The 12,684-nt window shown below is 46.6% G+C and overlaps 1 protein-coding gene across 1 annotated transcript in view; it reads left to right on the forward strand.

Moving 5' to 3' along the window:
• LOC146009561 (uncharacterized) overlaps nucleotides 1–12,684 on the forward strand; it is a 70,821-nt gene that overhangs the window by 10,178 nt on the left and 47,959 nt on the right. The window contains exons 5-7 of the mRNA XM_083150007.1: nucleotides 3,781–3,878; nucleotides 4,004–4,163; nucleotides 4,485–6,207. Of these exons, the coding sequence (XP_083006133.1) occupies nucleotides 3,781–3,878; nucleotides 4,004–4,163; nucleotides 4,485–6,207 (1,981 nt within the window). The remainder of the gene's footprint in view (nucleotides 1–3,780; nucleotides 3,879–4,003; nucleotides 4,164–4,484; nucleotides 6,208–12,684) is intronic.

Consider the following 12,684-nt stretch of genomic DNA (forward strand, 5'->3'; position numbering starts at 1 on the left):
CTGCTGTTTGGGGCCCCGGCGGTGGCTGCTCCCATCCTGTGCAGACCCGCCTGAATCAGGTGGCCTGATGTGCTGCGCCGGCGGGAGTTGGGACAACTGTCACTGTGGCGTCTGACGTCATGACGCAGCCACCGTGCCTTTGCTATTGCGGCGGCGGGGAGGGGGAATAAAGAGTGATAGCCCTGCCCCCCTAAACAAGTGGGCGGGTCCAAAATCACCGGGGCCCACCGGGGGATTCCCCCTTTCCCCCCCAGGCCAGTCCGAGCCTGCCCCAGAGAGATATCCCCACCCTCTGTATTCCCAGGATAATCACATATATACCATGTCCTCAGTCACTGCGTGTCTCCTACAGATGGGCCCAGTAACAGAGATACCCCAGAGAGATGTCCCCGTCCTCTGTATTCCCAGGATAATCACATATATACAATGTCCTCAGTCACTGTGTGTCTCCTACAGATGGGCCCAGTAACAGTAATACCCCATAGAGATGTCCCCGTCCTCTGTATTCCCAGGATAATCACATATGCACCATGTCCTCAGTCACTGTGTGTCTCCTACAGATGGGACCAGTAACACAGATACCCAAGAGAGATGTCCCCGTCCTCTTTATTCCCAGGATAATCACATATATACAATGTCCTCAGTCACTGCGTGTCTCCTACAGATGGGCCCAGTAACAGACATACCCCAGAGAGATGTCCCCGTCGTCTGTATTCCCAGGATAATCACATATATACCATGTCCTCAGTCACTGTGTGTCTCCTACAGATGGGCCCAGTAACAGAGATACCCCAGAGAGATGTCCCCGTCCTCTGTATTCCCAGGATAATCACATATATACCATGTCCTCAGTCACTGCGTGTCTCCTACAGATGGGCCCAGTAACAGTAATACCCCAGAGAGATGTCCCCGTCCTCTGTATTCCCAGGATAATCACATATACACCATGTCCTCAGTCACTGTGTGTCTCCTACAGATGGGACCAGTAACACAGATACCCCAGAGAGATGTCCCCGTCCTCTGTATTCCCAGGATAATCACATATACACCATGTCCTCAGTCACTGTGTGTCTCCTACAGATGGGACCAGTAACACAGATACCCCAGAGAGATGTCCCCGTCCTCTTTATTCCCAGGATAATCACATATATACAATGTCCTCAGTCACTGCGTGTCTCCTACAGATGGGCCTAGTAACAGAGATACCCCAGAGAGATGTCCCCGTCCTCTGTATTCCCAGGATAATCACATATGTACCATGTCCTCAGTCACTGCGTGTCTCCTACAGATGGGCCCAGTAACAGAGATACCCCAGAGAGATGTCCCCGTCCTCTGTATTCCCAGGATAATCACATATATACCATGTCCTCAGTCACTGTGTGTCTCCTACAGATGGGGCCAGTAACAGAGATACCCCAGAGAGATGTCCCCGTCCTCTGTATTCCCAGGATAATCACATATGTACCATGTCCTCAGTCACTGCGTGTCTCCTACAGATGGGCCCAGTAACAGAGATACCCCAGAGAGATGTCCCCGTCCTCTGTATTCCCAGGATAATCACATATGTACCATGTCCTCAGTCACTGCGTGTCTCCTACAGATGGGCCCAGTAACAGAGATACCCCAGAGAGATGTCCCTGTCCTCTGTATTCCCAGGATAATCACATATATACAATGTCCTCAGTCACTGCGTGTCTCCTACAGATGGGCCCAGTAACAGAGATACCCCAGAGAGATGTCCCCGTCCTCTGTATTCCCAGGATAATCTCATATATACCATGTTCTCAGTCACTGTGTGTCTCCTACAGGTGGGCCCAGTAACAGAGATACCCCAGAGAGATGTCCCCGTCCTCTGTATTCCCAGGATAATCCCATATATACCATGTCCTCAGTCACTGCGTGTCTCCTACAGATGGGCCCAGTAACAGAGATACCCCAGAGAGATGTCCCCGTCCTCTGTATTCCCAGGATAATCACATATATACCATGTCCTCAGTCACTGCGTGTCTCCTACAGATGGAGCCAGTAACAGAGATACCCCAGAGAGATGTCCCCGTCCTCTGTATTCCCAGGATAATCACATATATACAATGTCCTCAGTCACTGTGTGTCTCCTACAGATGGGCCCAGTAACAGAGACACCCCAGAGAGATGTCCCCGTCCTCTGTATTCCCAGGATAATCACATATACACCATGTCCTCATTCACTGTGTGTCTCCTACAGATGGGCCCAGTAACAGAGATACCCAGAGAGATGTCCCCGTCCTCTGTATTCCCAGGATAATCACATATGTACCATGTCCTCATTCACTGTGTGTCTCCTACAGATGGGCCCAGTAACAGAGATACCCCAGAGAGAAGTCCCCGTCCTCTGTATTCCCAGGATAATCACATATATACCATGTCCTCAGTCACTGTGTGTCTCCTACAGATGGGCCCAGTAACAGAGATACCCCAGAGAGATGTCCCCGTCCTCTGTATTCCCAGGATAATCACATATACACCATGTCCTCATTCACTGTGTGTCTCCTACAGATGGGCCCAGTAACAGAGATACACCAGAGAGATGTCCCCGTCCTCTGTATTCCCAGGATAATCACATATATACCATGTCCTCAGTCACTGCGTGTCTCCTACAGATGGGACCAGTAACAGAGATACCCCAGAGAGATGTCCCCGTCCTCTGTATTCCCAGGATAATCACATATATACCATGCCTCCAGTCACTGCGTGTCTCCTACAGATGGGCCTAGTAACAGAGATACCCCAGAGAGATGTCCCCGTCCTCTGTATTCCCAGGATAATCACATATATACCATGTCCTCAGTCACTGTGTGTCTCCTACAGATGGGCCCAGTAACAGAGATACCCAGAGAGATGTCCCCGTCCTCTGTATTCCCAGGATAATCACATATATACCATGTCCTCAGTCACTGTGTGTCTCCTACAGATGGGCCCAGTAACAGAGATACCCCAGAGAGATGTCCCCGTCCTCTGTATTCCCAGGATAATCACATATATACCATATCCTCAGTCACTGTGTGTCTCCTACAGATGGGCCCAGTAACAGAGATACCCCAGAGAGATGTCCCCGTCCTCTGTATTCCCAGGATAATCACATATATACCATGTCCTCAGTCACTGCGTGTCTCCTACAGATGGGCCCAGTAACAGAGATACCCCAGAGAGATGTCCCCGTCCTCTGTATTCCCAGTATAATCCCATATATACAATGTACTCAGTCACTGTGTGTCTCCTACAGAGGGGCCCAGTAACAGAGATACCCCAGAGAGATGTCCCCGTCCTCTGTATTCCCAGGATAATCACATATATACCATGTCCTCAGTCACTGCGTGTCTCCTACAGATGGGCCCAGTAACAGAGATACCCCAGAGAGATGTCCCCGTCCTCTGTATTCCCAGGATTATCACATATATACCATGTCCTCAGTCACTGTGTGTCTCCTACAGATGGGCCAGTAACAGAGATCCCCCAGAGAGATGTCCCCGTCCTCTGTATTCCCAGGATAATCACATATATACCGTGTCCTCAGTCACTGCGTGTCTCCTACAGATGGGCCAGTAACAGAGATACCCCAGAGAGATGTCCCCGTCCTCTGTATTCCCAGGATAATCACATATATACTATGTCCTCAGTCACTGAGTGTCTCCTACAGATGAATCCAGTAACAGAGATACCCCAGAGAGATGTCCCCATCCTCTGTATTCCCAGGATAATCACATATATACAATGTCCTCAGTCACTGTGTGTCTCCTACAGATGGCCCCAGTAACATAGATACCCCAGAGAGATGTCCCCGCCCTCTGTATTCCCAGCACTGTACAGTGGAGACTCACAGGACCCCACCGGAGGATCAGGTAGGTGGCATGTAAAATATGTTTTCCGCTATATAACCTGCAGAGACCTTTGTGGGTCCAAGTCACTGATATTGTACGCTATTATATCATCTGATTCTTACATTGTTATTGAATTGTTTATGTAGGGAGAAGGTCAGACTAATATGAAGGCAGAAGACTCAGAGGGAGAAGAAGAGACTTTTGTGATGGTCATTAAGGTAGAAGATACAGAAGGAGAAGAAGAGACAGATGTGAGGGGTGACCAGCAGTGTAAGGAGGAGGAAATCCCTACAGATACCAGCACAGGTTAGTGATCATCAGAGATCCGTGTTCCCCCAACTTGGAAACTGGAAGTAATCCATGTCATTAACAATTTCGCATCTTTCAAAGCCCATGCAATTTCTCTTGTGGTGTCTCTCTCTCTGCTGTGGTGCTTCCTGCTCAGTGTGGTCTGTATTTCAGCACTGATATGCAGACCAGACATGTGCTAGAACCACCAAAGCAGAGGGCGACACCTCAGGCAGGGAAGAGGAACTGAAAGGGGTGCAAGAATTAACACTAGTATAAAAACGTGCTGATCACTGTACATAATGTCAATTATGATACATTTTATTTTATTTCCAACAGATTGGTATCAAAGCAGGACTAGCTCGGAGAGGCCTCTCGTTTCCTCTCCAAATCCAAAAGCCGTCAATGACAACAGGGTACCAGATTACCAAGGAGGAACTCCCTATACCCTAAATACACTACCAGTACTTGATACTATATCGCCTAATCCCCCTAACCTTCCGGAATGTTCTTCTGCTGGTTCAGGTGATAAAAACTTTTCCTGCCCTGAGTGTGGGCAAAGTTTTCCATGTAAAACTGCTCTTGTTACACATGAGAGACTTCACGCAGGCAAGAGTGTATTTACATGTTCTGAGTGTGGAAAATGTTTTATACATAAACTGCGCCTGATTAAACACGAGAGAAGTCACACAGGCGAGAAACCATTTCCATGCTCCGAGTGCGGGAAATGTTTTAGACAGAAACAGCACCTTCTTTCACATCAGAAAACTCACACCGGCGAGAAGCCATTTTCATGTTCTGAGTGTGGGAAATATTTTACAGAGAAATCAAGTCTAATTAGGCATCAGAGAATTCACACAGGCAAGAGACCGTACCCATGCTCCGAGTGTGACAAATGTTTTCGAAATAAATCTGGTCTTGTCCAACATCAACGATTTCACACTGGTGAGAAGCCATTTGCATGCTCTGAGTGTGGGAAATGTTTTGCGCAGAAACAACTTCTTGTTACACATGAGAAACTTCACACCGGTGAGAATTTATTTGCATGCTCTGAGTGCGGGAAATGTTTCAATCATAAACAACATCTTGTTACACATCAGAGAACTCACACAGGGGAGAAACCGTTTTCCTGTTCTGAGTGTGGGAAATGTTTTACACAGAAATCAATTCTAATGATACATCTGAGAACTCACACAGGTGAGAGGCCATTTCCGTGTATTGAGTGTGGGAAATGTTTTGCACAGAAATCCATTTTACTTATACATCAGAGAACTCACACAGGTGACAAACCATTTCCATGTTCTGAGTGTGGGAAACGTTTTAGAAACAAATCTGGTCTTGTTGAACATCAAAGACGTCATACATGTGAGAAACCGTTTCCGTGCTCTTGGTGTGGGAAATGTTTTACAGAGAAATCCTTTCTTGTTAGACATCAGAGAAGTCACACAGATAACAAAATGTTTCCATGCTCCGAGTGTGGGAAAAGTTTTACACGGAAATCAAGTCTAATTAGTCATCAGGGAACTCACACGGGCACAAATGAATTTCCATGTTCTGAGTGTGGGAGATGTTTTAAAAGTAAATCGGGACTTGTTGGACATTATAAAAGTCACACAGATACCAAAACACTTTCATGCTCTGAGTGTGGGAAATGTTTTACTAACAAACAAGATGTTGTCGAACATCAACAAATTCACATCGGCGAGAGAGCATTCACATGCGCTGAGTGTGGGGAATGTTTTACATGTAAATCAGATCTCGTTATACATGAGAGAATCCACACAGGCGAGACTTTATTCATATGTTCTGAATGTGGGAAATGTTTTATACATAAACATCATCTTGTTAAACATGAGCGAAGTCACACCCGTGAGAGACCATTTCCATGTTCTGAGTGTGGGAAACGTTTTATGCAGAAAGAACATCTCGCCGTACATCAGAGAACTCACACTGGCGAGAAACCATTTCCCTGTTCTGAGTGTGGGAAATGTTTTGCACGGAAATTAAATCTAATTAGGCATCAGAGAAATCACACGGGTGAGAAACCATGTCCAAGTTCTTAGTGTGAGAAATGTTTTACAAACAAATTGGGTTTTAGTGAACATCATAGATGTTGCACGGGTGGCACACCGTTTCCATGGTCTGGGGTATAGTCAATGACTTTTGCGAGCTGTGACAGCGAGCAGTACTGACTGCTCAGTGTCACAGCTCGCATGGTCAGCATTCAACTGACCCCCTGCACATGCCGTATCCATGTAGCTGGGTTTTTGCAGCGACGTGGAAATGGCGTGTGCTGCCGCTAAAACAGCGAAGGTTCGCCCAGGACATTGAATAGGGTGAGCAGCCGTCGCGGGGGTTAAACGGCGAGGGACGCTTGTTTTCCACAATCCCGCCTTTTAACCTCCTCGCCGGCCGCATTGAATACTGCCCTCTTAAATGTTTTATGCAGAGGCAACATCTTGTGCCTCTGTGCATTCTTATGCTGAGAAGACCTTTTTCATGCTTCAACTGTGAGAAATGTTTTACATAGAAGTAAACTTGTGTTACACATCAGAGAACCTTAACAGATATACAATAAAAAAAGTTCTAGCAGAAATATAAAAAATGATTATTTTCTGTTTGTCACATTATTTTCTCAGGTTTGAATTTTATCATAACCAATGTCAGCAGTAGTCCTAACATTACTAATAAAGATGTGTACATTTAAAAAAAAAAAAAAAAACATGCTTATGACTTGGAATTCTTTTACTTTGTTGGGTGAGTGATTTGCATTACCACATCTGTACAAGGATCCTTCTGCCTTAGCAAGTGGCTGCTGAGTCTTTTTACTCCCCCACCAAGGGACTCTGGATTCAAAAATAGATTACAGAACCAAAATAGTTACAAATCTCCTGGCCCGGATTAAATACACCCTAGGATACTAAAATAATTGAGTTCTGTGGGGAATCCGTTGTGGGGAAAATATTAGAAGGAATAATAAGAGAAAGTATCCAACATTTCTTAGAACAGGAGAAAGTCATAAATAAGGCTCAGCATGGGTTCATCAAAAATAGATCATGTCAGACTAAATTTAATTAGCTTCTATGAGTAAGTCAGTAGGGGGCTGGACTTAGGGATATCTGTTGATGTAATACTGCTTGATTTAGCTAAAGCTTTTGACACAGTGCCTCATATAATGTTATTAATGAAACTAGGTAATTTAGGGTTAGGGGATAAAATTTGTAATTGGATGAAAAACTGGTTTCACAATCGGGGACAGAGAGTGGTGGTAAATGGCATACATTCCAGCTGGGGTAAGGTCCAAAGTGGAGTCCCACAAGGTTCAATATTGGGACCCACCTTTTTAAATTTATTAATGATATAGAAAGTGACATAGTGAGTAAAATTTCAATATTTTCGGACGACACGAAATTGAGTAAGGAAATTAACTCAGGAGAGGATGTGGAAACACTACAAAGTGACTTAAACTGACAAGGTGGAAAATGAAGTTTAACGTTGAAAACTGTAAAGTAATTAATTATGGCAACAAAAATGAACAAGCTACGTATAGGCTAAATGGAGTTATTATAATTCTGCTGTAGAGAAGGACTTGGGGGTCATCATAGATGAAAAATTGAGTAATAGTGCACACTGCTCAAGTGCAGCAACAAAAGCAATCCGAACACTGGCTTGCATTAAAAGGGGTATGGATTCAAGGGATGCCAATGTGGTAGTGCCTCTTTACAAGGCATTGGTGAGACCACACCTGGAATATTGTGTTCAGTTCTGGGCACCGGAAAAGTAACAGGTACAGAGAAGGGCGACTAAGCTAATAAAAGGTCTTGAATCACTAGAATACAAAGATAGGTTACCCAGGCTGAATAGGTTTTCACTGGAGAAACGGAGGCTGAGAGGTGATATGATTACTATGTTCAAATACAGGATTGGGAATCATATGGACCTGGGAGATGATTGGCCACTAACAGGCCTATACTTAGGACACGCAGGCATGTACTGAGGCTCAAGGAAAATAAATTCCTTACTGAATTAAGAAGAGGATTCTTCACCATTAGAGCAGTAACATTCTGGAACTCATTCAGCAACTACTGTTAATGAATTTAATTCAAAACTGGACGCATTTTTGGCCACTAAGGGAATCCTATAGATATGACTTACTCAAGTTACAAGTCAGTATCTCCATAATTGCATATGTTAGTGCATATGCGAATACTAAGAATGTGGTAGCCAGTGATGTGTGGCCTATCCATTGTCAGATGTCATCTCACCCCTGTCACCTCTTTTTAGCTCACCCCCAGTAACCTAATCCCCTCTGGCTCCCATCACCTCACCACCGTTAGCTTGAACCCTGTCACCTCGTCTCCTCTCACTCCCTGTTACGTCACCCCGTCCCTTCTCGCTCCCAGTCGCCTAACGGCCGGTCGCCTCACCACATCACCTTACTCCCCGTCACCTCGTCCCTTCTTGCTCCAGGTTGCCTAACGCCCGGTCACCTCACCCTGTCACCTCATCACATCACCTCATCCCCTCTCACTCCAAGTCTATTTGTAACCAGCCCTGATGCCACATACAGTCGGTGAGGCTGTGTGTAGCCATATTTGCCTAGTGAGAGAGTTATAGTTTGGTATATCAGGAGGCTGATGCCATCTTGTTTCCTGTTTATACTGCCCATATGAAGGTTGGTGGATCAGGGGGCCCAGCGGGCAGACAGCACATCCACGGGGTCCAGACAGAGTAACCCTGATCCAACTCAGCTGTCCCTCTGCCTGGAACACCGTGACTGATGGTTGCAATGTCGGATCACGACTTGTGAGGTCGATCGCAGTGCTGGGATCGCAGCTATATGCAGGAGGTGCCTCTCTCTTCTACTAAGACGTATCCTGCTCGCCCCTCTTGGGGATTGGACAGATATACAAAGTATTTGCAAGCAACTTTGCATTATTTTCTGCCCATCTCAAAATTGGGCCCAATGTTTTGAAGTGTTCAAAATGGCTGCCATTCAAATCCCGACGTCCATTTAAATGTCCGAAAATACGGTCTCTGCGAGTATGAAAAATATCTCCAGGAAAGGTCGCCACGAGGTGACTATCCCACTTCAAGGTTAATCCACGTACTGGGATACACCGGACACATGCAATGGGGCATACACGGTTAATGTAAATAACCGCTATGTATTTTCTTTGTTTACTGTCTCTTTACAATGATTTGTACCATTTACCTCTGTAACTACTGTTTGCAAAGCCTGTATGCTGTACCATCACTAGTTGCACACCCTTTGAACAACAAGCTGGCAGGGTGTGCCAGCTTTGGAAGAAAAGTGCTGCATCCGGTCGAACTCATGCTTCAGTTGCCATGAAAATAATATTATTACTGCTGCCTTTGAGCAGCATGATCAAGATGGCGCCGCTGATGGCTGCCTAGGAGCTGTGCAGCTCAGCCAAATATGTTCCCTGTGTGATAACTGTACTGTCTCTCTGCTTGTATTGTTACCTACCTGGCTGTTTCAGCGACCAGTGGCGCCGCTGATGGCTGCCTAGGCGCTGTTCAGCTTGGCGGGTATGTGTTCCCCACATGTAATGTCTTAATTTAATGTATGTAATGCCTTCACCCCCCACCTTCATCCCTGCTTGATGCTGCACTGTAAATCCACAAAAAATTCCTAGTGTGCGCAAGCACACATGGCCAATAACATACCTCCCAACTGTCACGATTCCGTCGGGACAGTCCCGATTTTCGGGTCCTGTCCCGACGTCCCACCCGCGGCAGGCATTGTCCCGCTGCGGGGGGGTGGCAGTTGGGAGACCCCCAATCTAGTAGAATAGACGCTGTGCGCATGCGCACAGCGTCTATTCTCGTATGAAAATGAGGTCGCGGCTAATTAGCATAAGACACGCCCTCATTTGCATACGCCCCGCCCCTTTTCGGGCGCTGAGTGTCCCTATTTCCTCCGGACGGAAGTTGGGAGGTATGCAATAAAGTTGATTCTGATTCTAATGTATAGTGCAATGTTATCTAGCTGGTCCTGTCGGTTACTGGCTCCAGCAGGTTTCTGGACACCCTCGGAGCACAGAGACTCTGAACTCTACTACTCATGTCTGCATCCAGCACCGTAACACTGTAGCGTCATCCTACCTGCCCCTGGATTAATCTACAACAAAAGGGAGCTGAGTAGTGACAATTATAGTGAAGCAAGGAAAAGAAGTACAGGTCTGAGACAGCGAACACTTAACAGTGAAAAGCCAGATGGAGATTTCCTGACCTCTGTGTAGCAAATGCCCATGGATGCAGTTCAGATCAGTAATGAATGCACAGTAAGCAGCACAGGAAGGGTGACCATCGACCATCGATGGTTCATAAACAACGATGGTTTATTGCCGACAGATGGTTCCCCTCTATCGATGGCACAGCATAAACAACTGTTTCTTTCCTGAAAGTACTCTGCCATGACAACCGTGAAACCCTGATCCATGTTTTGATTGGCCCACAAGCCTGTCAGTCAAAGAAAATGGATGACCATCGATAGATAAACCCATTGATGGTCATCCATTACATATATGCTGCCATCGATGACCATTTGTACTGTCGTCATTGATGGCAACCATTGAGGGCAGTGGCATAACTACTAAATATGCGGCCCCCCCCCCCAAGTAAAGTGAAACACCCTTCCCCCAAGTAAAGTTAAACACTTCTCCCCCCCCCCCACAAGCCCACAGTGCCCCGAATTCGGGAATTATTTTCTTCTTTTGTTAAGTACCACATCATGCAGTGTAAGGGGCAGAGCAGAGTAGCTGCACATGACCAGTGGTAGCAGCTTCTTCTACCACAGTTACTGTATGGGTGGATCTGTGACCTCAATCAGTGCACTGGACCAGAGAGCAGCTTGCAGGGAGAAGAGACAGGAGCCTTAACATGAGGTGGGAGAATGTGTGCTTAGAAAGTGCAGTAATGGTTCTATTATGTGTATGCATTTATTATTATTTATTTATTATGGCATGTTTAGTCTTTTCCTGGCCATTTCTTTATATTAATTAAACGTTTGTTACATTGCACACATGCCCACCAGGATTTCAAGATCCAATTAGAAATTCCAATTCACAGGAGTAACGGCAAGGGGGTGCGACTTCTCTACAAAATTCACCTGTGAGGAGTGCATGAAAAAGTGGAGAAACCATCTTGGACCCCCAAAAATGATAAGTGAGGTAGCAGGGGCACCAAGAGGATACGGGTAGCGTATAATAATAACAACCCAGACCCAGGTTTGCTGGAGAGACCCGGCCAGGGCCTAGGTCAAAAGCTAAGCGGGACATTGTACGACTGTAAAGCGATCTAGGTGGTCTGCTCCCAGTTCTTTCACATGGAACAGTGGGCCTAAATAGTCTGTATGAAGTTCCGTAAACCAGCTTGGCTGGCTAAGGTGGTCTGGACACTCCTTTCAGCACCCGACATAGCTATATAAATCGGTTTGGGCCCTGTTCTGGCACACAGAAGGCTATTTAAGGTGGTCCAGGCCCTGTTCCGACATACAGAACTCTATCTATTGTGGTCTGCTCCCCATTAGGGCACCCAGAATGGCTGTCCAATTTAGACTGTGTGCCATTCTAGCACCAGGAATAGCAATGTAAAGTGGTCTGTCCCGGCACCTGGAACAGCTGTCTAAGGTGGCCTGTTCCCTGTACCAGCACCTAACATGACTGAAGTGGTCTGTGCTCTTTCCCGGTACCTGGAACAGCTGTCTAAGGTGGCCTGCTCCCTCTGCCAGCATCTAACATGACTGAAGTGGTCTGTGCTCTGTCCCAGCACCTGGAACAGCTGTCTAAGGTGGCCTGCTCCCTCTACCAGCACCTAACATCACTAAAGTCCTACGGGTCCTATCCAGGCCAAGGGCGTAACTACCATAGGTGCAAAGGGTGCAGCTGCTATGGGGCCCGTATTTACAGCCTTAGTTGTATGTGCTATATACATTTATTACCATCAGTTGTGGAATAGGGGGCCCTTACAAACTTTTTGCTATTGGGCCTACGAATACCTAGTTATGCCCCTGATCCCGGCATATGGAACAGCTATCTAAGGTGGTCTGCTCCCCATTCTGATACCCCATATAAATATCTCAAGTGGTCTGGGCCCCATTCCGGTACAAGGTGGTTTGGGTGGTCTAGTCCCAGCTCTGGCATCCAGGACGGTTGGCTAAGGTGGTCTGCACGCTGTTCGGGAAACCACAATGACTATCTAAGGTGGTCTGATCCCCCTTTCAGCTGTGGACATGGTTATTTAAAGGGGGCGCTGTTCAGGCACACAGAAAGGCTATCTAAGGTACTAGTCTGAGCCCCATTCTGCCATGGTAGTGTCTAGAGCCCCTTCAGTTTTATCTAAGATGGTCTGTAGCCACAGCCTGCACCCAACGCGACTAAAGTCATACACAAAATGGCTTTCTAAACTAGTGATCTGTTCTCCATACGGAACATGGAAGGACTAAGGGGGCTTGTGTACCCCGCCCGTTCCGGAACCCATAATGGATGTGTATGACGGGCTGCATCCCGCTGTG

Source organism: Crinia signifera, chromosome 6, assembly GCF_055691185.1.
Source record: "Crinia signifera chromosome 6, ASM5569118v1, whole genome shotgun sequence".
NCBI classification, from domain to species: domain Eukaryota; kingdom Metazoa; phylum Chordata; class Amphibia; order Anura; family Myobatrachidae; genus Crinia; species Crinia signifera.